This window comes from Parasteatoda tepidariorum, chromosome 10 (assembly GCF_043381705.1).
Source record: "Parasteatoda tepidariorum isolate YZ-2023 chromosome 10, CAS_Ptep_4.0, whole genome shotgun sequence".
NCBI lineage: Eukaryota > Metazoa > Arthropoda > Arachnida > Araneae > Theridiidae > Parasteatoda > Parasteatoda tepidariorum.
The window spans coordinates 50,943,078-50,969,809 of NC_092213.1; the positions used below are offsets into that span (position 1 = coordinate 50,943,078).

Consider the following 26,732-nt stretch of genomic DNA (forward strand, 5'->3'; position numbering starts at 1 on the left):
GCCTGGTTGTACGGCGTTGCACCCACGTTTCGTCGTGAGTTCGATCCCTGCCAGCCGAAAACTCCCTGTGTACAAAATGGTAGTTGTAGTTAATTTACGTCGCACTAGAGCGGCACAATGGGCTATTGGTGACGGTCTGGGAAACATCTCTAAGGATGATCCGAAGACATGCCATCACAATTTTGATCCTCTGCAGAGGGGATGGCACCTCCGCTTTGGTAGCCCGACGACCTGCACGCGAAGTCGAGCACTTTACGGTAGAACAGTTTAACGAGGACCAATGCCGCACACCCTCGGTCCCTACGCAGACTAATCCAAGTGGTCACCCACCGGCACACTGACCGCAGCCAGTGATGCTTGACTTCGGTGATCTGCTGGGAACCGTGTCTTAACGATCAGTCCACTGCGGGACTGTACAAAATGGTGACTGGTACAAGCTGAAACTGTTGGGGTTACAAGGTCCTCCAAGTTCCCAAAGCAAATCAATACATCTGCGGTACTGGATCAGAGATTGATCGTGCTCTGGTTCAGGTCAAAATTACGATCTGCGGATGAATGGTACGTGAATGTGTCTTCTCTGTAAAACGGGATATTTATTCAATATAATGTTATTAGAAAACATATATTAAGAAAAATAATGCCATTTCTTTTTCGTTGAAATTTTAGTTTAAGTAATAAAATCAGTAATTCGTAAATAATTTGAAATTTCGGTTGCCTTTATAAAATTATATAAAATGACAAAGAAAAAAGGAATACAAAATCAAAAAAAAAATTCTTTTTTCAATAACAATATATTGAAGATATTAAAAATTTGTCCATTTTTGGAAATCTCCATAAGTATTTCTCTTCGAGCTTTTCAATTCAAATTGAAATAACTAAATTCCAGAATAAAGAAATATATTTTTCTAATAACTAATATCTATACGTTTGTAATAGTTATTTTTATAATTGAATTTATTATATTCATTATCAGCATAAATACACACCAAAAGCAGACTCATAATCATTTTCATTTTTCTCATTTTATATTATTACATTATCGGTGTTGCTTGAGGATCCAATTCTGAGTTTGCGACTATCAATATTAAACTCCATAGCCTTGTAATTTTGAACCCAACCCGGAAGACTAGCCTTTTTATTATGAAAAATATCCGAGTTATCCTTCGTGGAGGATTTTTTGATAAAACTAACTCCCAATAGCGTTACATAGGGGGAAAAACTACGAAAACCTTCGAAGGCAAAGAGATTCTAACCCATGATCCATTTGTCATTGAATATGCGTGAACACTGAGGTTGCTACTAGCCAGGAGCAGAATTCGTATCAAACAACCACCACTGGGATTCGAACCTATGTCTCCTTATAGGGAGGCTAACTCTCGATGATTTTCTGATGTATTTTCCTTCACATAAAGTATTTTCAAAATAATTAGTAGTTTCATTTATTCATTTATTCATGGTTTGTATATTCATTGCTACTAATGAAGTTTCTTAAAAATAGGAATTCCACCAAAAGAAAATTGATCATCTAGGGTTCCAAAGCCGAAATAAATTGAGAACGGCTAGTCAAAAATAATAAAATCACAGCTTAATTCTTTAATATTTACGCTACAACATTTTTTATGTGCGGTGTGATTATATCTTTCAATGCCTCATTCGATAAGCTTGAAAGCTACGAAAATCAAACATTGCTTAAATATCGCAATTTAAAGTAAATATTAGCTTAATTAGTAATTGAGAAATTACATAAGTGTTAAGACCGTTGCTGGAAATATTGAAATGCCCTTGATAAATTTTTTTTTTTAAATGTTAAGACCGTTACTGGAAATATTTATTTGTAAACATTCAAAGAAATCCGAAAGTTGCTTCAATTGCTGCAGGCATGATAGTTAGAATTCCAGAATTTCTTATCTCACAAGTCACATTGATAAGCTAGTCCAGACTGTTATCGTTCCAATTTTATCAAAAACTCGAGTTTTTTTTTTTCTGAAAACTTTATTACTTGTAAGTACCATGTCCGGAGAAGAAATGAAGTATAAACTGCTAATTCATTCTGCGAAGCAAGTTGTGCAAGTGGTGAAAAATGGTGAACAATTGGTAATCGGAAAAAACTTGGATAAAGTTGCTGTATTGGATGGTGGTGATACCGGTATTAGCATTGTTGTTTCAAGGTAAAGATTGAAAGAACTTTTCTTTTTTTTTCAGTTTAGTATATATAAAGATAGGTACACAATCACTTCCAAAAAAAAAAAAAAAAGGATTTTATGATGAAACATAAAATTGATATCATTTGAATAGAAAAATATTCTTCAAAAATACTGCAACCTTAATATTTAGTATGAAATGAACTATATTTCTATGCATTGTTAAACCTAAATGTCATGTACGATATTTCTGTTCAGATTTTCTAACGGCGTAGTTCAGTCAACACATTGGGAACCAGTTTAAAAATGTTAAATTTGAAGAATTTATACCAATATCTTATGTTTATAAATTATCGTTTGACAAAGACAAATATCCTTCCGAAGTTCAGTTAATGATAGTAGTAGAAAGTGTAAACAATTATGAATAGTAGTCTATTTTTCCGGATTTATCCGTTTCTTTTATTTTTATATTCAAAGTCAAATTCAAATTGCTTGATTTAAAAAAATCGATTTAAAATGATTTTGAAAACCGTATTTCTTTGTAAAATACTTAGCGAATTTTGAGAGTTAATTTAAATGCTGGTGAATATTTGAAAATGCTTTTTTAATTTTCTAGTCTATTTTAATTTTAGAATTACTTGTGTTTAGATCTAATTTATAAACTTCTAAAAGTTAACAGTGTTAATTTGCGTAAACTGTTAACTTTTAGCAGTTTATGATTTCGATATGCAATATATTATGAGTGGAAATGTGAGAAATCTAGTGGATGGTCAACAAAGTGTTGGTTAAGATAGTTTTTGTGACGTATATGGTGTAATTGTCCATGTCAATTCAGCTTGTAACGTATGCCGGTATTCGATTTTGTGATTTGCGGATAACCACGTAATAATTGTTTTTTTTCTTGTTCCGCAGTGGACTGATCGTTAAGACACAGTTCCCAGCAGATCACCGAAGTCAAGCATCACTGGCTGCTGTCAGTGTGCGGGTGGGTGACCACTTGGATTAGTCTGTGTAGGGACCGAGGGTGTGCGGTATTGGTCCTCGTTAAACTGTTCTACCGTAAAGTGCTCGACTTCGCGTACAGGTCGTCGGGCTACCGAAGCAGGGGTGCCATCCCCTCTGCAGAGGATCAAAATTGTGATGGTATGTCTTCGAATCATCCTAAGGGAGGCTTCCCAGACCGTCGCCAATAGCCCATTGCGCAGCTCTAGTGTGACGTAAATAAAATACCTACCTACCTGTTTTTTTTTCTTTTCTTTTTACTGTTCAACCACAAAACAAATTTTGAATGCTCTTGAAAATGCTCCATCTCATAGAAGCAATTCAAACATAAAGCACCAGACTATATTCGGCTAAATCAAATAAAATAAACGAGACTTCCTGAGACATTTCCACCCAAATGGATTTTTTTTCTTTTTATCTTTTATAAACAAAGTTTTACCATTGCCAATCGTCTGCGATGCAGTTAGAAAATATCTGAGCTGACAGTTTCGGGGCAACAGCGAGCACGGTTAGAGCCGTCTAACGTAAAAACTGAGGTATTGAATACGACTAAGTGATCTGAAAGGAGCAGTCGGGAGTGTTTTCGGGGATTGGTAAGCAGTAGTGAGTTGGGGACTAGCCCTCTTAATTATAAATAAATTAGACTATAATAGTAAGAGTAAAAAACATTTAAGCTTTAACGAATTAAGAGCTTTGTGAAACAGATTATATGTGTGTTTTTCTTCTTAAAAAATTTACTACACCTTTCTTATATTTAAATCTTAAACCACTTATGAATAGCATGTTCAACAATCTAAAGATATTTCACGTAAATACACAACGTAGAGCTTCTTAACTGCTTCGATTTGGTTGTTTATGTTTGCCGCATAAGTAAAGTGATCTAAGTGATAAGTAAAGAAGTGAATTATTGAAGGGATAACTTCAATCACTTGAGTAACTTTAAATCTAATGATTTATTCTTCACTTGCAAGGACTCAGTCTAAATGTTTTATGAGCCTATCCTTAAATATGCTAATTAATTTATGAAGAAGATATTTTAAGTTGTGATCGCAATGCAAAACTTAGCCCGAATTTATTGCAGATATTATCTCTCGATACAATTTACGCACATCAATTCACCGTTCAGGGAAAATTGGACTTGATTGGTATAATATATTTCCTTGTAAATCATGTTCTCTATTTTCTCGACGGTAGTTGAAGATGCGTGAGCATCATTCAGTAGGAATGTCCCCTAAGTTCTCACTGAATGTGATTTTCCGTTGTCGTAGTGTGAATAAGCTCTATTGCCAATACTCTCGGCAGTAAAAGTCATTTCAAGATCTGAATTCAGACACTGATTTAAGCGCACAAAAGTAAAAGTTTAATACGCTCCGCTTCATTTAATATTTTTTATATTTACTAGTTTGTTTTTCTGAGCAGAGATATGAGAACTTAATTGTAGTGTGTGCTCTCAGGGAGGGTATTTAAAAAAAAAAAAAAAAAACTTCTAATTCTATAAGGAAACCTTAGCCATGCAAAGAGCTCATAAAATTGACACTAAAGATGTCATTTAGATAAGCAAATATATTCATTCCCTGGACAGAAGAGTGGTTAAAACATAGTGGTCTAATGGAAAGCAGACCTAGACTTAATGATGCTATGCATATGAAAAATCCCTTGTAAAAAAATCCAATAAATATAATATTATAACGTTTTCCCTAAGAAATTAAGCTTTAAATAATGTATTTGCGTGTTTTACTTTTTGATACAGTATGTAATAGAAATTTCATACAGTTAAGTGTAATTTAAAGAAATAATTTTTATGCTGGTGCGATTTCAAACATTATTTAAAGTAATTTTCAAAACTTTCATTGAAAATTGGATTAAATGAACTCTCTCTTGTTTGGATTTCAACAAAGATGATATTCATCGAATATGATAAATATTTTGCTGAATGATCTAATTTAAAGAGACTATTTTATTCATACTTCATCAACATCTCATTCATACAGTGTAAATATTAAAAATTTCACATAGAAAGCTGCTTAACGAGCTACTTTCTTGTGCATTTTGAAGGATAACATCATTCATGTAGTCTATGTCAAAGAATATATGGAAAGGCTGAAATATTACTGAAAGACTTTGTTTATGCATAATGTGTGACAAATCTTTTACGGCCAAGAGTAATTTAAAAAGCCAATATCTTCCTCATACTGGTGAAAAACCTTATTCATGCGCTGTTTGTAATAAAACATTCACTCAGAAAAGAAACTTACTTAAACACGCTCTTGTGCATTCAGGAGAAAAGCCATATTCATGCAGTGTGTGTGATAAAGCATTTTCTTGGCAATCTCAATTAAAGGAACATTTTTTAGTTCATACTGGAGAAAAGCCATATTCATGCAGCATCTGTGATAGAACATTCACTAATAAAGGAAATTTAAATAAACATTGTCTTGTTCATACGGGAGAAAAACCTTACTCGTGCAGTTTGTGTGATAGAACATTTTCTCAGAAATACCATTTAGAAGTACATTATCTTGTTCATTTTAAAGAGAAGCCATATTCATGCCGTGTTTGTGATAAAACATTCGCAAGGAAACCTGATTTAAATCAACATTATATTGTTCATACAGGTGAGAAGCCTTATTCGTGCAGTGTGTGTGATAAAACATTCTCTAAGAAAGGAAATTTAAATATACATAGTCTTATACATACTGGCAAAAAACCTTATTCATGTAATGTGTGTAATAAATCTTACACGAGGAAAGCTAGTTTAGATAAACATCTTGCTGTTCACACTCTTGCAAAGCCTCTTTGAGTGAGTGTGATAAATTTTATGAACATAAATACAGTTTAAAAAATATATTAGATTGCCATTCCTGTAGACTAGACTTAACCAAACTGGGTTCTTTTGTTTAAGAAAATTATTTTACGCAATTTATGTTTATACTGAAGATTATTTATGTATTATGAAGAAAATTATTTATGTTTATACCGAAGAAAAATCTTGTTTACGAGATTAAAGAAATAAGCAATCTTTTGTTCATACTGAATACATATTTTTTTGTAAAAAGGATCTAATTTGAAGAGACATTATTTAAGTCATATTTCAGAGTGACCTTATTCATACATTAATAATACAAAGTAAAAAGCCATTTTAAGAAATTCTTTCTCATGTATTTTGATAAGCAACCTTATTCACTCAGTCTATGTAAAAAACTTACGCAAGGAAATTCTGAGACACCAAAGAGAGGCCTTATACATGCATTATATGTGAAAAATCTGAAACAGATGAGATCAAGAGTAAATTAAAGAACTATATTTATCATAATGCAGAAAAATCATATTCATGTAACATATGTGATAAAGCATTCTCTCACAACGGAAATTTAAATACATACCATCGTGTTCCTGCAGAATAAAAACCTTTTTCATGCAGTGTGTGTTCAAACGTTGGCTAGAAATCATGATTTAAATATACACCGTGCTGATCATACAGGAGAGAAACCTTACACATGCAATGTGTGTGGTAAAACTTTCTCTCAAAGAGAAATTTTAAAGAAACACTATTTTGTTCATACTGGAGAAAAACCTTATTCATGCAGTGTGTGATAAATCTTACAAAAACAAAGTTGGTTTAAATAAACACTCTGTTGTTCATTTTCTCGTGAAGCATCTGTGCATCTTCCAACAAAAAAGTTCAACACGCAGATGTGCGATAAATGTTAGGAACATAATACAGTATAGAGGAATCTTAAATTGCTAATTCAGAAGACTAGACTTATGCATGCATTTTTTGTAAAACCATTTTCTTTTAAAACTATTGTTCATATTAGAGTAAGAATGATAAAAACATTCACAAAGAAAGCAAATTAATATAAATGCTTTTTTGTACATAGTAGAGAATTTTTTTTCATTCTCTGCATGTTTAAACATTTATTTTGCTAAGAAATTTGAATAGGGGAGAAAAACTTTGCTTATGCTCTGTGTGTAATAAAACATTCTCTTAGAAAATTTGTTTGAAATCTTTTTCTTATGAGAGAGAAGTCTTTTTTATTCAGTAAGTGTTATAAAACTTATAAACAAAGCTAAGTAAACATTATTTATGCAATTTGTGTAATAAAATATTCTGGAAGAATCAAAGTTTGAAATAACATTATCTTTTTCAAACATGTGAATAGTCTTATTCTCACAGTCCTTTTGATCTTGAGAAACACTAGATTAAATTAATTATTCACGTTCATACTTTTTTTAATTATCTTGTTATCAAAATCTTTTTTGTTGAATTATTTTAGAATATTCATTTTTTGTCCACACTTCAGGGAGGTCTTATTCATGCAGTGATTGTGAAAGAAAATAATAACTAGACGCAAAGAAAAGTTGTTTAAAGAAGCATTATCTTTAATATTTCGAATTGCAGAATTATTCATACAGTTTGTATGTAACAGAATGATGCGCACGCAAAAGGTAATATAAATAAATATTATTTTGTTCATACTGATGAGAAGCCTTATTCATGCATTATGTGGGGAAATTCTAATACAGATGACTGTAATTTAAAGAAGCACAATGAATTTAATTTTGGAGAAAAACGTTATTCCTGTAGTATATGCGATAAAAAGTTCAGTGAAAAAAGTCATTTAAATAGGCATGTACTTGTCCATAATGGAGAAAAACCTTATTCATGCAATCTGTGCCATAAAACTTATTTACGGGAATCTAGTTTAAAAGAACATTATATTGTTCATACTGGTGAAAAACCTTATTCATGCAATCTGTGTCATAAAACATTCGCAAGGAAAATTCATCTACAAGAACATAATCTTGTTCATACTGGAGAAAAACTTTTTTCATGCAGCTTGTGTAATAAAACTTTCTCTAAGAAAGGAAATTTAAATAAACACTATCTTGTTCATACTGGAGAGAAACCTTATTCATGCAATGTATGTAATAAAACATTCAGTCAGAAAAGTAGTTTAAATCAACACTATCTTGTTCATACTGGTGAAAAGCCATATTCATGTAGTGTGTGCTCTAAAACTTTCACTCAGAAAAAAAATTTAATTAAACACTCTCTTGTTCATACTAAAGAAGAACCATATTCATGCAGTGTATGTGATAAAACATTTTCTTCCAAATCCAAATTAAAAGAACATTTTCCTGTTCATACAGGAGAGAAGCTATATTCATGCAGCGTGTGTAATAAAACATTTACTGATAAAAGAAATTTGAATAAACACTGTCTTGTTCATACAAAAGAAAACTCATATTCATGCAGTATGTGTGATAGAACATTTTCTCATAAATACAATTTAAAAGGGCATTATCTTGTTCATTTTAAAGATAAGCCATATTCATGCAGTGTGTGCAATCAAACATTTGCAAGGAAGCCTGATTTAAATCAACATTATATTGTCCATACTGGTGAGAAACCTTATTCATGCAGTATATGCAATAAAACTTTCTCTAAGAAAGGAAATCTAAGTATGCACAATTTTGTTCATACTGGAGAAAAACCTTATTCATGCAGTGTATGTAATAAATCTTACAGGAGGAAAGCTACTTTAGTGAAGCACTCTGTTGTTCATACACACTAGAAACCTCATTTAATGTGTGTAATAAATCTTAAGAACATCTATACAATATAAAGGAACATTAAGTTGATAATCCTGAAGATTAGATTTATACCTGCAGTGTGCATAAAGCCCTTCTTTTAAAAAAAATATCCATTTTCTTAAACATACTTAATATATTACTACTTATGTTGTGTATGTGATCAAACAGTCTTAGTAAAAGAAGTTTAAATTAAGACTATTTTGGAGTGGAGAGAAACTTTTCTTTTATATGCTGTGTTATTAAACATTTACTTAGAAAGGAAATTCTAATAAACACTGTAACAAAAACACCTGTTCATACAAGAAAAGAACTATATTCATGTAGAGTGTAATAAAACATTCAAAAGAAGGGAAATTTAAATAGTTGAGAAAATTCTTTTAGAAAACTCGTCAAAAATGAAATCTTTTTCCTTCAAGATAGGAATCTAACATTCTCTTTTCCACACTTGTGTAAAGTCTTTCTTTTATTCTTGTGTTGTTTTTGATAAAACAGGAATATTAGATATTGTTTATAAATGAAAGAAACCTTTTATATCCATTGTTATAAATCTTTTTCAGTAAGATCTAAAGCACACTTTTTGTCTACACTTAAAAAGAGAGGCCTTATTCATATAATGCCTCTGAAAAGATGGAACAGTGAAAAGTTGTTTAAAGAAGTACATTTTGAAAAGCAGCTTTGTTCATAGAATGTAATAAAATAATGCACACGTGAAAGTAATTTAAATTACCATCTTGTCCATGCCTTACCATGCATTATGTGTGAGAATTCTTATACAAGTGAGTGTAATTTAAAGAAGAAGCACAATGTATTTCAGACTGAAGAAAAACTTTATTCATGCTGTTTATGTGATAAAAAGTTCAGAGGAAAAGGAGGTTTTAATAGACACTCTCTTGTTCATTCTGAAGAAAAACATTATTCATGCAGTCTGTGTCATAAAATATTCTTACTGAAATTTATTTTTAAAGAACATTATCTTGTTCATAGAAATAAAAAACCTTATTCTTGCAGTATGTGTGATAAAACATTCTGATTAATTCAACAGTTACATGCTCATAGTGAAGAAAAACCTTATTCTTGCAATGTCTGAGAAAAGTCTTTCATACAAAAATAGGATTTTAATAAACACTATCTTATTCATAGGGGAGAAAAACCTTATTCATGCAGTTTGTGTGATAAATCTTACACCACCAAATCTAATTTAAAGATACATTTTCTTGTTCATTTGGGAGCAAATCCATATTCATGCAATATGTGTGATCAAACTTTCTCTAGGAAACATGACATTACATTGTTCATACTGGGGCAAAACCTGATACATGTATTTTGTGTAATAAAACTTTTTCTTAGTAATGAAATTTAAATAGACACTTTCTTGTTCATACTTGTGAAAAACCTTATTCATGTCGTTTATGCTATAAATCTCACAGAAGGAAAGCTAATTTAAATTAACACTGTTGTTCATACTGGTTAGAAGCCCAGTTAAACGTGATAAATCTTAATAGTGTAATACAGTTTAATTAAAGGGATGATAAATTTCTAATTTTAACGACTAGACTTTCACTTGTAGGAAAACTTCAAGAAAAACTCCATTAAGAGAACATTATATTTTTTTTTATATCGGAGAAAAATCTTTAACTCTTGCAATGTGAGTTAATAAATCTTACTCTTTTTTTTATGTAGGCATTTTTTCTGGTCATTCTGGAGAGAAGTCTGGTGAAGTGTGTGTGATAAATCTTATGCTCACAAATTCAGTTGAAATCTTAATTGAGTTAATGAACAAAACTCAACCTGCATTCTCACAGAAAACTTATTTAAGCATTCTTTATTTCAGATCAGAATTTTTTTTTTTTTATTCAGTATGTATGTGATAAAATATTTTACAAAAGAACTCATGTAATTAAAATTCCTGTTCTTATTGAAAAGCAGAAATGGCAAGCTTTTTCCATGGTGAAAAAGTGATGTAAAAAATTGTCCCAATAGAAATGGGTTTAATTCAATACAAATGAGAAACAAAATAGAAGAAACTCTTTTTCATAGTAAATATTGAATATTAAAACAGTTTTTAATTGCTATCTAGTTTAAATAATAATATTAATAAAATTATTAATAATAATATTAATCAAATAATAATTAAATAATAATAATCAAATAATTAAATAATAATATTAATCAAATTATTTAATATATGCGAAAACTGAAATCCAATGATGGGGAAGAAATAAATTTAATGTCATTTTACAATATTTTATGCAAATGAATATAGTAAAACTTATTTTTATAATTATATAAAGAACTGTTAGAAAAACATAACCAAATTTTATTAATATTACTAAATTTATAAGTATTAAAAAATACATGTTAATTTCACAATTACAAATAGCATAATAAGTTTTTAATCAAATACTGTTTAGTATGAATTCTTAAATGGACTCTTAAATAATATATAGATTTTTAGAATTTCTATAAAAAGCCTTTTTTTTTTTAAAAAAAAAGTAAAAAACTTTAACTTTTTTTGTCTAAATTTAATTTATTTAAATTTAGACTATTCTTGTAATACTTCTAAACATTAGTACAGGTCTTTTTAAGTTTCTTCTATTTCATCCAGTGTCATTTGTATAAGTATTGTAATAAGTCATAATCTTGGACAAAATAGGTTTCTTTTTATCTAATTTTTGTAATAATTCTTATACAAATAAGTATAATCTAAATAAATTTTTGTGTGATTCTTAAAAAAATAGGAAAATTTGTTGCTTAAAAAATTCTTGAAGAATAAAATTAATAAAAAAAATTATATGCTCATATAAAGGTTAATTTCTGAAAAATCAGAAAATTCATTGTTGCGGAGCCTTTTATCACAAGTAAAAGGAAAAACATAGAACGCTTCCCTTTTAAGAAGCGTGAAACTGATTTTTGAAGTTGATAGAAATATATTACAAAAGTAATATGCCTTAATGTTTCCTTTTACGTGTGAAAAATAGAATTATTTTGACCTTTTTTGTCCGTTTGAGCTTTTCAGTTCACTTGAACTTTTATTTTAATTGTTTTATATCTCTTAGTTTTGTCGAAAAATGTTCCAAACGTTAATTAGCAACAAATGGGGCTCGATTTTGCCTGAAACATTTAGTCCCATTCTCACAAAGATATGTATAGCATTTAAAAACTTAATTATTATTTCATTTAATTCTCTATAAATAAAAAGCATTAATATTATCAGCAATCTTTTTATGTTTCAACCTCAATTAAGATAAATTTTCAGATTTTCCCACTACATCTGCTTAATGCTAGCACAAAATTCAGAAACTGTTACATAGTTGCCAAATATTTTGATTTTAATGAAATTCTGTATTACTTCCTTATACTCTCTTTTCTACCCTACATATTGGAATGCTAAAAAAAAAACTAAATTCAGTGGCGCGACAGCCCATAGAGGGCCAAGGCCTACTGTGCCCATCTCAGTTTTCTTGACCTTTGGGCTCTGGGGTGCAGAAGCAGATGTTCCGGTTAGGTGGTCAGCCGAACGCGAAACCCCCAGTGTCTAGTTCCCAAGCATGCTTGGTACTCATTTATCGACCCACTGAAGGGATGAAAGGCTGAGTCAACCTTGCCCGGCATGAGGATTGAACCAGGGACCTGTGGCACGACAGTGCGAAACGCTACCGCTCAGACACTGGGCATCCATATTGGAATGCATAAGGCTTAAAAAAGGAGCTTGGCAATAGAAAACATTTAATAGCCAATACGTGGAATCCTTAACTTTCTTTCATAAGTAATATCCTTACATCCACATATCAATTACATTTTTTATTTCATGATCATCAGACTTGTTTGGTGGGACTTAACCCCTGCCGTCACACTCTCCTACACCATTTTCAAAATGTATTTATTTATTGTTTAAATATTAATTTTTGTAAATAATTAGTCATTGGATCTCCTAATTAACAAAAGTAAAATATATTTTCTTACTGTTTATAAAATTAGATTTTTCATTAAAGCAATTAATGATTTCTAATATAATTGGTTGCCTTCTACACTCTGGAGTAGAATGATGGACAGTTGGAAATAGATCATCGACATCTTCAACAAAATTCTTTGATAGGAATGTACAAAAGCAAAAAATCACAGTGTTTGGGGCAAATTGACAACATAAAGCTGAAATAGTAAAAATACATTGTGTATTTAGATTCTATTTGTGAGTTACATTTTGTAAATAGAAATGGCGTCTTTAGGTTATGCGTTTTTCCCGCTTTCCACATTCTGTTACCATTGTACTTGTAAATCTTGCTCTTTTCTCTGCATAAATATCTCCCCACTTCTTGCTGGATTAACCGTGGTAACAGAGAGAGGGAAAGTGGGAAATTGCATAACCTTGAAATACCTATTTTATTTGCAATGAGTATAATATGGATGAGCTGTGATCGTTTTGTGTCTAAGGCACTAAGCTGTCATTATGAAGGACTGGGGTTTAGTCCCCAGTGGCGGCTTGCCTGGGATGTAAAGACGGCTAATACTCACTGCCGACCACATTGCCATAGTCGTGAAATTTGTACTCTTTATTGTATAGCATATTTTCATACCCGAGGAATTTCTATGCATTTGGGAATACGCCAGGTCTGCTTGGATTTGACCAGAATAGACATGAAATGAAAGAAAAGAAGGTGGGTTATTTACTTTCCTATGTATTGTGCCTTAAAACTTGAATTACACATCTCAGAGTATCATCCCTTGAAATGGAATTGTTCTAGTGTGGTAGATCAAGAAATTAAAGCAAGATAAGCTTGTTATTAGGACAAAATAATAGATATTTGAAAGAATATTAAAGTTATTTTCTCCAAAAGTCAACTTTATTATTCACTAATGTATTTCCTAAATTAAATACTAATGCAATTGCAGATTAATGTGTTAATCACATTCAGAAATTAAAAATTTATAGTTTTTTTTAAAAAATTTTCTTTTTTAGTTTATACACACATTTATTTAAAACTCAATTTTATTGCAAATATAGAAACTATTGATTTATAGAATATTTTCAAAACAAAATGGTTACAATCTAACTCTTTGAAAAAGGCTATGAACAAAATCAATATACAGAGCACTGTTGAAAAGCGATCATTTCTCATATTTCTTTATGGATCACTTATGAAGTTCAGGCGATCATTGGGATTCATTGATTAAAAATTTTTTTTAAATTTATATTGGTGCAGGAATTAATGTAATGATGTGAGTAGGAGAGGTGCATATTCATGCAAAACTGATAGGGTCATAACTCTCATCAATTCATGAAAATTCTCATTATTAAATTTTTATTTAAATAATTTTTATATCTAAACTAATACAAGTGTCTCCATTATTTCACTGTTAGTACTAATTTGTATAATCTCTGTTTTTGGAGGACAAAAATAAAATGAAAAACAAATTGTCTGTTGTCAAGGCCGGATTAACCTATAGGCACACTAGGCACGTGCCTAGGGCCTACGAAATTCAGGGGCCTACGAAAAACTTGGGAGAAAAAAATTTGTTGACAAAAATAATTTAGCTTTAAAAACAACAAGTGTATTTTACACAAAATTATGAAGATACATATAAAAATATAATATTTTTCGGTAATAAATTATTTTGCAGAATCTTATGATCTAATATATTACTTTTTCGCGATTTTTGGATTCAACGAAATCTTGTATTAGCTGTCGAATTCCAAGACTACGCAAAATGTCGTATTCAATAGACATAAGTGCGAGCGATGCTAAACGATCATTGTTGAACGCAAATAATTTTTTATCAATTTTAATCTGGAGAAAGATCTTTCTCCTTCTGCATTTGATCCAAGAATCGACAAATATATTCTTAATGCAATGTGAACGTTAGGAAAAGTATTCACGAGTTTATCTTTAAAATTGTTATCGATCGAACTAATCATAATGGTATTATCGATATCTACTGCAATATCGGCAGTATGTCGGTATTGCAGATAAAGTTCGATAAACAAATTTGTAAATTAAAATCCATATTAATAAAAATGTAAAAAAATATGCAAGAAAATTTTAGCATATATTTTGAAAAGAGGGGAGGAGTGGGGGAAGGAGGGGAGGACCCAAAAACGGCTATGCCTAGGGCCCACGAAAGGTATAATCCGGCTCTGTGCCTAGGGCCTACGAAAGGTATAATCCGGCTCTGTCTGTTGTGGAAAGGAGTAAAAATAAAACAGAACTTAGTTAAAGTTAAGTCCAAAATTGACTAAAATATTTTGCTAGTCTTTCACATTTTCACTAGACCATTCACTAGTCCCTTTTAGATATTTAAAAAAAATGCTTAATTTTTTTAAAATTTTTGTATTAATTTTTTTTTAAAAATCAACTTGGCAAATTAAGGTTTATAAGGCAAATAAATATTAAGGTTTCCGTAAACTTATTAAAGAAGGCAAACAAAGCACATAAATCAGAATTTAATTAGGTTTTAGTTATTTGGTCAAATGTAAATGTTACATATTACTGTAAGTAGATAATGTTAAAAATTTGTAAAAAAATATTCAAGTCAAATAAAATAAAAAAGGAAAAAATTTGATGAAGTATGCTATTTTGTAACTAAATCTTTCAAGAGATTACTGAAACCAAGGCGGTTTGAGTCAGATTCTAGTGTTCCTGGACTAAAGAACCACTTTTAATTTCAAGCCTTAGCAAATGATAGCTTTGATTAATTATATTTTTTGTAGTTATGTTAAGTTGAGGAAAGCTTTTACCCATATTAAAAATTCCTAATAATAGAAGAACCCTATATTGATTAATAATATAAAAAAGTTCCAAAACTTTAATTTTACTATGCTGTAAAAGCAAATAAATTCATCCTAGTACACGTGAGAAACTTTTTAGTTGAGAATAATTTTTAACGCTAATCGAGTTCAGATTATATTATTTCTTTATGTAGCGTAAAATTTTTTTAAGCCCGGTTAGAAATTTTTTCTTTTCATATTTACAGTGATGGAATCATCAGCGACATTGGTAACAAGAATGACATTGAAGAGAAATATAAAGCATCTACATTTGAAAATATTATTGATGCAACTGGTAAATGTGTTTTGCCTGGTAAGTAGTCATTTTTCTTCTTATAATAAAACATCCAAAGTAAAAAAATAGAGTTAAAAATGGTCTTACTGTTCTGTTCTCCCCACTCTACCAAGAATCTCTCTCCAAAGTTTTACTCCTCACTAATGAGATGACTTTTGATTTATGTCTCCTGCAAATAACTGATTATTTTTAATTGCGATTGTATTGTAATGCAATATTTCATTAAAATACCACAAAAAATGGAAAGTTTGTATGTGGGAAGCCTTATCGTTCTGTTTGCTTTGCAGTATTTAAATAGGATATAGAATTACTCAAATCTCGAAGTAGCATTCGGCCTTAAGATGCTCTTCGTTTTGCATACAGGACAGTTATTTAGTTAGCTGCCAGGATCAAATTTACGATCCCTAGCTCTCTGCTAATGTAAACCCTTAGTTCTTGTTATATTTAGGAAAAATTAGGAACTTTTATAAGCTCAAACTTCCCTCAAAACTCCCATTTCCTATAGAAGGAAATTTCATGTACAGTTCATAAAAAAGCAAATGAACTAATGAATTTCACATAAAATAAAATACAATCTTATCGGTTTGGGGATTTGACTTGAAAAATTTTATTTAATTTATTTAGTCAGCATTTTAGGTTACAAATTTCTGATTTTATCATTTAAAATCCACAGTTTAAAACCACAATAGGTTTTAGTAGTTTCTTCTGTCTGCTTAAAGTACCAGAAATATCAATTAGTTTTACACTATAAGTCACCTAATTAACTCAATACTTGACCAGAAGAAGTTTCCATTTTTATATAGAGTATACCATTGTAACATCCCTAATGTATGCTTTTTAAAAAGTAAAGTTTTCCTGCAACATACCTTTGTGGGCCAGGGAAGGGAGAGTCATAGAGGTTAAAGTTCCACAATTTCGTGAACAACAGCATGACTGTTTTAATGTGGTCTTTATCCATTTATCTGAAGCTGAGTGGGTTCAAGCTGCCTCTGGGGATCAAACTCCTGTTCTTCACAATGATTGTTCAGTGCCTTAACCACTGAGCCATTGCGGCTTTATATTTTTTGAATCCTATTAAAAAAATACACATTACAGTTTGTGAATTATTATTTAAACAAGGCTGAAACAAAAGCGCTAAAAGAAGGACAGTTTATAAAACATCAAAATCAATTTGATTGCCAGAAGAAGTAGGTCGCGTTTCTAAAAATAACTGTTCAATTTTTCTGTCCTTTCTCTGGCAATCAAAAAAGCTTTGGTGTTTTCAGTCCCGCTTTTTTTAGAAGTGATTTGTTCTGATTTTTTTTAAGTCGATTTGTAAGTAATGATCCTTATGAGCACAAATGAGGAACATAAGAAGTCACAAATTAATATTCAAGGCGTGGAAAGCATGGGTGCAAGTCTTCCGTCCCCAGGACGGATTCCCGTCTTTCAAAAATGTCGGCGGACGGAAACAAGACTGACTCGCAGACGGAAATCGGAATTTTTTTTTTCTGTCCATAAAAATATTTTTTAGGTCTACGTTATTGGTCTATTTTCTTATGTCCTGTTGTTATTTTATCAAAAGACAGATGAATAAATATTTTTTGTACAGTATTTAATCTTGATGTATTATGGTAAAGCTTTCTTAGATAGTTTGCATACGTCGAGGGGGTATTGTGTATGTTATGTATTTCAGTCAAAAAATTTTCAGTCTTGTGGCCTTTTTTCCAACTTGCACCCATGGTGGAAAGCAAACAATAAAATGATATAGAAATTTGTCGAATCGCTTGAGAGAAAATGGAATAAAGAAACACTGAAACCAGTTTGATTGCCTGAGGAAACTCGAAGGTGTTTCTAATCTGAAGGTAATCTTACAACTTTTCTTTGCTACTCATTAAACAAGTTTCAATTCTAACTCTGTCAGCATACATACATTAAGGAGGGTGGGGGGCATAACAAAGTAGTTGGCACAAAATAACTAATTATTATCCCATAATTTTGGAATTCAGATCCCCAAATTGCCACAAATATGTATGTTCCACAAATATGTGTTATTGCCACAAATATGTGAACCCGGAAATGCTGCTCATTGATAGTGGAAAAATAAATAATTGTATCAAATTTCATTAAATGCTGTTAATAATTTATCGAAATTTCAGATGTAATGCTTCTGTTTACGGTCTGTATTCGTTACTTAATAGCGCTTTTCATTACTTTTAGACAAAACTGAAATTTTAGCTAGCAATTTCTTTCTTTTTTTTTTGACAAATCTTTTTAATTATTTGGTGAATCATTCAACTTAAACATCAATGTGATTCTTGAGTTTGCATTTTTATTCTGCAAATGCATTTCATTTTTTTCTTCTATTTGCAGGTTTGGTGGATGCCCATACTCATCCCGTATGGGCTGGAGATAGGGTGAAGGAATTTTCTATGAAAGTAAGTATTTGACAGTTTCTGTAGACTTGATTTAAAAAGCTGAGGGTTCCATTGATTGTAACCTCAAACCAAATATACATCTTGTTTATGTAATGCTTTTGAATGATTTATGCCAGGGGTTTCCAACTTACATGAGGCCGGGGGCCGCAATTAAAAACAACAATCTAATGGCGGGCAGCAACTTTATCAAAATTTTATATAGGACTCTTTTTTGTTTGAAGGAACATTAAATATTACTGTCAGATTTTTGTCAAGTTGCACAAAACAAAGGTATTGAATTACAAGTTAAAATAAGAAGTAAATTTTTAAAAATATTTAATTGCATATTAAACAATTCTGGCTACAATAACCTTAATGTGCACCTATGTATTAAACAATTAATGTGCAACAGATATCAAGTTGTTAAGATATAAAACTTAAAAGTATTTAAAACCCATATAGATTTTTTACGAAAATTGTTCGCAAAAAAATGACAACTAATATATTTTAGTTCGCGGGTCACAAATAAAGGCTTCTCGCACCGGTTGCGCCCCGCGGGCTGCCTGTTGGTAACCACTGATTTATACCATGACAGAATTATGATGTATTAAGTAAATGTTACAGGTAGGAGAAAACATCCATCATGGCAGCGGCAGATTATCATAGCAGATTAATTTTGCTCCTTGAAATGACAATCCTCTTTCATAAGTTAAAATTAAACATAAGTTTTTTTTTGTGTATAATTTTTATGTATCTAGTTGTTGCAAATTTTGTTATATATATATGTGATAAATCGTGTTGCAGACAAATTTGAATTTACGCAGATACGGTTGCAGATTGACTCTGTAAATTCTGCTACCAGACTTATGTTAGTTTACAGGGACTAAGAAAATTCTTAGGAGCTAGTTTCTAGAAATATTATGACTTTATCACATTTACTGAAAAATAAAAAACTAGCTTTACATACTTGATCATTTTTTATTAATATTGTGCCTTCTTGCAGTAAAAGAGTTAAATATTAAAAATATGAAACTAATATTCATATAATAATAATAATTAATATTCATATAATTTAATAAAACAAACCATGAAATAAACACTAATATTGTTTCCTATAATACAAACATCAAATTGGATATATACATTAAGCATTTGAGTTTTAGCGTCAAAATATTATCTATCAATTAATATGATTTTTAAGCAAAGAAGAAGCGATCAATTTTGACTTTTTTTCCCTAATGCATTCTTATAATAATTTTAATACAAGTTGCAGAATAATATGTTGAAAAAGTTAGTCGCGAAGGAAATTTTTCTAGTCTCTTGGGATTTGTCAGTCCCTGTTTATTTCAGTTTTTATTACCACATAATGCATAATCTTAATTTTTTTTTTTTTTTTTGTATTTTATAACCAGCGGAGAATAGCTGACCCGATTCTGAGTTTATAACTATCAATGTTCAACTATGCAGCTCTGTAATTTTGAACCCAACCCAGAAGACAAAGAAACTTCTGCATCATGTCCTACATGGAGGAATTTGATGAAACTAACCTGAATTTGCATTACATGGTGAGAAAAATCGCGAAAAATTGCTACAGTTAGACCGGCAGCTAGGGGATTCTAACACATGATTCGTTTACCACTGAGGATATTTTATGTCAGCATTGTGGTGGTTGCGAGCCGGGTACCAACCAGCCATTGCAGATCTGTAATCTTTAATAGAAAATTCTTCAGAAAAAATATAACATTATGCTGAAAATTAAGGAGTCCCTGGACATTTGGAAATTTTAGACAATAAGTTAAACATGAGATATAGCATTCCCATGTAGTGTAAAAATCAGAATAATTTTTTTTTAACTTTTCTAAGAAAAAAATGTAATTAAATCTAGTAGAATAATAGAATAGTTATTATCAAAACAGGTCTAAAACTAATCAGTTCCTCCTTCCATTTATACTAAAACTAATAACTTCCTTTGAAAACATGTGCAAGGCGTTCGATCTCAGCCGGCCAAAGACTCCCCATTAGTAAATGGTGACTGGTGCATGTTAAATCTGTCAGATCACAAAGTCCTCCATGTTCCCAAGCAAATGAAACCTCTGGGGGTACTGAATAGAATTGGAGATGGATCGTTAAGGTCAAAATTACGATCTGTGGGTGAATGAATGGATGTATGACTGGGTCCACCCTATAAACGGGCTGCGAAGTGTGTGTGACTGAAATCGTGTTCTTGGCTATAAATGGTGCCACTGAAAAGCAAGAAACTTACCCTCTGCTTTAAATTCACTTCGTTTCACGAAGCAGGTTTGTTGGTATTGGCAATAGAAACAACGACAACAGATGTGCAAGGCACATCAAGATCCTTTTGTCATAAAATCAGAATTCATGTGTTATACACTTCAGCAAGCAACTATTACTGAAACAGAAAAGATTGTTCCAATTTCTATAAAGCATTAAATCACCTCACAGTTAGTTACAGTTCACTATTTTGGTAAATGAGCCAGTGAATTTTCCAACCAAATCTAATGGTTAAGCTCAGGTAGTGTTTTCATAAAAATAATAATTTACAGATATAATATTGGTAACCTAATGAAACATTATCTTTGTTAGCTCGCTGGTTTCTCATACATGGATATCCACAAAATTGGTGGAGGCATATACTATACTGTTGATCAAACAAAGAAAACAGACGAGTCAATTTTGCTGCACTTGTTGAAAGTTCGTCTTGAAGAAATGTTAAAATGTGGCACAACATTGGTGGAAGCAAAGTCTGGTTATGGTCTGGATCTAGATACAGAGTTGAAAATGCTCCGAGTTATAGAGCAAGCAAAGAAAGAGACTAGCATGGAAATTTCTTCAACTTACTGTGGTGCCCATGCAGTCCCAAAGTAAGATTCCTTAAATCAATGTTCGTAATAATTTTTTTAAATGAAATTTTTTATATCAGTGTAAAACTCCATTTTGGGAAGATTTTGTTGTATGAAAGTGACACAGTGTGCAAAACGAAAAACAAAACACCTGGTTAACTTTATAACTATTGATCAGATTTTCATGTAACAACAGGGTTTTTAGTTGTCCTGATAAAAAATATTTTGTCCTTATTTTTTTTTCCAATCAACAATACAGTAATCATAACATATAATTATTAAATTTACAAAATATACAAAAACTTTTATACAAAAATGGTAAGTGGCATATTCATTTCAAGAGTTTTGAAACTCTACATTAAAATTATTTGATAAAGAAAATCTTGAACTCAATTAAATTTTATTTAAAAATTGGTTTTAAAGAATATTAACTTTCTTTTAAATACAACAGTACTATGAAATTTTTCATGCATTGATTTGATTTGAAACTCTTTTGAGTTGTTCAGTATTGATATGATTATACTGGAAACTGTTAAAACTTTCTGTTTTAGACAAAGTAATTCTGAAATTAAAACTACTGTATTTTATTATTCTTTTGCTAAAAAACTTGCTTTTAAGGTGAGTAAATTATACTATCTTTTTTACTTTGCCGTTGATATATGCATATTGTTTTAAAATATGTCCTGATTTTTTTCTCTAACCTACTACAAAGCCTGCATAGAATCTTCGTTAATTGAGGGGTAGACTTTGAATATGCTAATTAATTAGTGCAGACAGTATTTTAGGTTATAAAATGACAAAAACTACTTTTTCTAAATAAACATACCTTTCTTTCCCGATGAATTTGGATTTCTTGTCCTCAAAATACTATGTATTATCATAAATTTTTTAAACATTTAATTAAATGAATGAATAAAAAAAAATTTGCCACATGAATTGCTATTTTATTTGTTGAAGATTGAAAAATTTTAGTATTGTATTTTCTTAAACAAAGTTTTTAAAATTTATTTCAATTCTTATGTTATAATATAAAATTCCTTTAACTCTGATCGTATATAAAAGAAGAAGAAGCATACAATTTTAAATATCTAATATTTTGAAGCAATATTAATATTTTTAATACATTCTTAGGATTAGGTGAACATTTTAATGTATAGACGGAGATTTGAAACACCAATTCTACAGCTTTGTTTAAAACTTCATAATTTAAAATGAAACAGAAATCTGTAAATCTTAGTTATTTAGTTCAATAATAAAAAAAACTGAAATTACTATGATTTGTGGTTGAAATAATTATTGGATAAATAAATTTTATAATTGCAAGTGCAAAAATTATTTGATTCATTTACACATGGTCTGCATTAATTAAGTCAGCACATTCAAGGTATACTACCTAACTATAAAATATTGCATACTAGTAAGTGAAAATCAATCATTAGTTTAAATATTATTCAGGTATTCTATCTTGCTGTAGACTACTCCTGTGGTTGGTCTAAAAATCACATTAGCAATATTATAGTCTTTTTCATTATTTAAATGAATAACTTAATAATTATTTTAAATTTTTTATATAAAATTTATGTAATCTAAACAAAGTTTTGTTCTTTGTGATGATCTCTCAATTCAGCTTTTTAAATTTTGAAGAAACAAGTTTAAAAATGAAAAGATAATTTGAAGCACTTACAAGCTATGAACATATGCTCTTTTCAGTACACGCGTTAAATTTTGTGTAATGTGAATGTAGATTACTCTATTATAAAAATACTTATAACATTAGGCATTTGACTTCGGACGAAGCAACCAAAGCTATCATAGAAGACCAATTACCAGCCTTGAAGAAGCTTATGGAGTCGAAAGAACTGAAGATCGACAATATTGATGTCTTTTGTGAGAAAGGTGTATACGATGTTAACCAAAGTCGGCAAATTCTAACGGCTGGAAAAGAATTGGGTCTGCAGATAAATTTTCATGGAGATGAATTGAATCCTATAGGAGCAGCAGAGGTAGAATAAATGCTGTGTTAATTAAAGTTTTATTTGTTATTTTAGTGACCACTTTATAAGTTATTTCTTGCCATGATTTTTTTTTTGTCAAATTTATTGCAATGTCAAGTCTATTGCATCAATAAGTTCATTGCAAACATATACAGAGTATCTGTTACACGTTAGATTTTCAAATCTATGACTTTCCATGAATAATTCCAAGAATTTTTCATGACTTACCGAAGTTACTATTTTCTCCACAAAAACACAACAATAAATTTAAAAAGCATTATAATAAAATGAATTGAAATTATAGGTATAACCAAAACTGTTATACTCTGCATCTTCATATTTATTGATTTTAAATAAAAAAAAAACAGAGTAAAGAAAGAGTTGAAGCAATAAAATAGCTGAAAATGATACAAAAGTAAATAACTAAATAATGTTAGATATATGTAGTTATTTAAAGCTGTTTAATTTCTTCGTTAAAGTAAGTGTAATATAAAAAGCCTAAACTAGAATTTTAAATTGATAAAATAAAAATAATAAATTCTGAAATGTTAGAAGTTTAAATGATAATTTCTCTGTAGATGATGCTCTTTCTTTCGTTTTTTGAAAGAACATCATAATTTTTAAAGAACAAGATAAAACATTATAATTTTAATAAAATATGACTATGAGTGTGGATTTTGCTACAAATTCAGATATTCGGAACATCAGAACGCTAAGAAATTGAAAGGGGGGAGGGGAATTATATTTTAAAAATTTGATTTTTCGAGCACCTAAATCCAGGATTTTGCAAGACTTTCCAAGAGCGTGGATACTCTACATATAAATGAATTAAAACAATATGGAAAATCAGCATAAATTGTGTCACAGAAACAGATACATGATCGTAATATATAATGGAGGACCTTCTTACATACTGTGTTTCAACACTGTAAAAGGTGTTTTATTATAAATACTCTCAAAATGATCATATGCCTGTGTCATTATTTGTGTTTCTTTCTTTCATTTTGTTTTAACTTTATTTAAATATATACAGCGCTAAGTTAACCCTTCTTTGTTTGGATTATTGATATATTGCGAATTGAGAATCAATTGCAAAATACAATTATTTATATGAAGAGCTCAGGGTGTGAACATGTGAGGTAACACTTTGAAAAGACTGAACTTCCTAGGTTTGAGAATGGGGATGGAAAGTCAATTGTAGGCATGGATATTAATTCTAAAAAAAGTCTTAAAATATAGCAATTTTTCATTGAGAAGATTAGTATCCTCAACAACTTTTAGACCAGTTCATTTTAAATATGGTTTTTCTCTAAAAAACGATTCTTTAATTTAACTCTTCATAAAAGTCAGCTTTGTGAATCTACCTAACTGGGTGGCTAGAAACAACCTTAGGGGGGATAATTTCTTATTTTATCAACTACTACTTACATTTTAAAAAGTTATGCCAGGAGAATTATGTATTTCATTTTAATATCAAACATTTTTGATAATTATGTTCATGACAGTTTCTAATAAGTCCATCAATTATAATATTAATCCATGTCTTAATCTTTTTTTCAGATGGGAGCATCTCTAGGAGCAACAGCCATCTCTCATTTGGAGGAAATCAGTGAAGATGGAATAAGAGCCATGGCAAAAAGTAGAACAGTGGCAGTAGTCTTGCCTACTACAGCTTACATGTTAAAACTAAAACCACCTCCAGTTAAAAAAATGATTGAAGAAGGGGTGCCTGTAGCTCTTGGGAGTGATTTTAATCCTAATGCTTTCTGTCTTTCAATGGTAAGATTATGTCTCCATCCATCTCTTAAGAACTTTTTTTTTTTAAGTTGAAAAACGCTTTAAACTTGAAAAGCTTCCTCTAGCGGACCCTGTAAAATGCCATGATCTGCCAACAGTTGAACTCAACTTATAATTTATCTTGTGTGAGGGGTTCTTTTTTTCTGGTATTTTGTATGCTTGCAGAGGTGACCTTTATAACAGGTTTTGAGTAGTCAGATATAAAAATATGCTCAAGATATCTGACATGATAAAATTCACATCTTTGACAATATTAGGTTTTATTTTTAAATATTTTTATATTCTTAGTATTTTATTATAACTTTTTTCAATAATTAATCAAAATTAATTTTATTATATCAAGCTAGTTGTTTAGAGAATGTAAAATAGTTTAAAAATTTTTAGCACAGAATTGCTTCCTAGATAAATCAGAAAAATTGCACGTTTTAATAATTTTTATAACAGAAAATTTATTAGATTTGTGTTTTGTAGCCGCTAGTAATGCATCTAGCATGTGTATTATGTGGAATGTCTATGGATCAAGCACTTTATGCAGCCACAATTAACTCAGCTGCAGCGTTAGGAAAATCTCATTCTCATGGCTCAATAGAAGAAGGAAAAGTAGCAGATTTTATAATTATCAATGCAAGCAGGTATTTGAATTAAACATCTTAATTCCCAATTTACAAATCAATCTCAAAACACTTTACATTACTTACATTTATTTTTATTTAATAGGTGGGAACATTTGATCTATCAAATGGGAGCACATAATTCCCTTATAGATTCTGTTGTAAAGAGAGGTAACATCATTCACAAGAACAAGGATTCTTCATTCATTATTTGATAGATAAATTATATATAAAGTTCATTATGATATACATATGTATGAATGTTTTGTAAAGAAAAAAAATAATAAATAAATAAAATGATCTGAAATTTTTTTCTCTTCTATTTTTTTTAAACATGGTAAAAATTGGTATGAAAATGGGGTTAAAATATTAAACAATTAAGTATTTCAAAATGCTTTGTGAATTAATATAAGCACTAAATTATTCAAAATACATACCAGTATTTTTTTTTATATCATTTTTAAGTTTCGTAAAATAATGTGGTTACTAATTATTAAGGTATGATATTTTGAGTGGCGTCTGTTGATGGGGCCTCAAAGGTAAAATTGGAGGTAAAATTTGGTAAAAAAAGTTGGCAAACAAAATTCAAAACTGTTATCTATAAAAAAAAATACTTGAAATCTGAGAAAGAATAGAAGTTTAAGTATGCAGGAAGCTTATATTCTTAATATATTATCACAGTCTTAAAAAAAATAAAAAATCTATGCACATTTTTTTTAGAATTGTGTGAATTTGATTTTCAATGTGAGATTTTTAAATCATGTGAATATCAATCACAATGTATAATTTTAAATTGCAATTTTGTGAATATTGATCATGATGCATAATTTTTAATTAATGTTTATATAGGTAAGAAAAAGCATAAGGAACAAATATTTTTGTTTCAATTAAGAAAGATCATTAAATTGAAAATAAATAAATGAAACTATGAAGTAACTAACCACTATACACTTTTATATTGTATATCTAAACGCAATTCCTTTATATGTTCTTTTAAATATAGTTTAATATTGACCACATTTCATTTTACTTTTAAAATTATACTTTCAGATTATAAATTATATAATTACATGAAGTTCATAATAGTTATAATAATTATACCTTTAAAAAATACATTTCAAAGATGAGATCTTCAATAAAAAATTAGTTTCTCGTTGTACTTTGTAATAGTTTTTGCCATTTTCTAGTATTATAATATGGTGACTACACTACAATATGGGGATTAGGACAGAAAGGATAAAACCAACCATTTTCAATTCAATTAAAAAAAAAAA

General features: G+C 30.0%; 2 protein-coding genes across 2 annotated transcripts; both read left to right on the forward strand.

Annotated features, from left to right (window-relative positions):
- The first annotated feature begins 1,946 nt into the window (after window positions 1-1,946).
- On the forward strand, window positions 1,947-25,765 carry LOC107445478 (probable imidazolonepropionase). The gene is made up of 8 exons (XM_016059873.3): window positions 1,947-2,168; window positions 15,711-15,817; window positions 18,152-18,216; window positions 20,800-21,077; window positions 22,834-23,059; window positions 24,611-24,829; window positions 25,319-25,479; window positions 25,565-25,765. The coding sequence occupies exons 1-8, from the start codon at window positions 2,011-2,013 to the stop codon at window positions 25,671-25,673; spliced, it is 1,323 nt and encodes a 440-aa protein (XP_015915359.1). The 5' UTR covers window positions 1,947-2,010; the 3' UTR covers window positions 25,674-25,765.
- On the forward strand, window positions 7,504-10,096 carry LOC107445479 (zinc finger protein 888-like). Its single transcript, XM_016059874.3, has one exon. It carries the CDS (start codon window positions 7,649-7,651, stop codon window positions 8,720-8,722), a length of 1,074 nt encoding a protein of 357 aa, XP_015915360.1. The 5' UTR covers window positions 7,504-7,648; the 3' UTR covers window positions 8,723-10,096.
- Window positions 25,766-26,732: the final 967 nt, after the last annotated feature.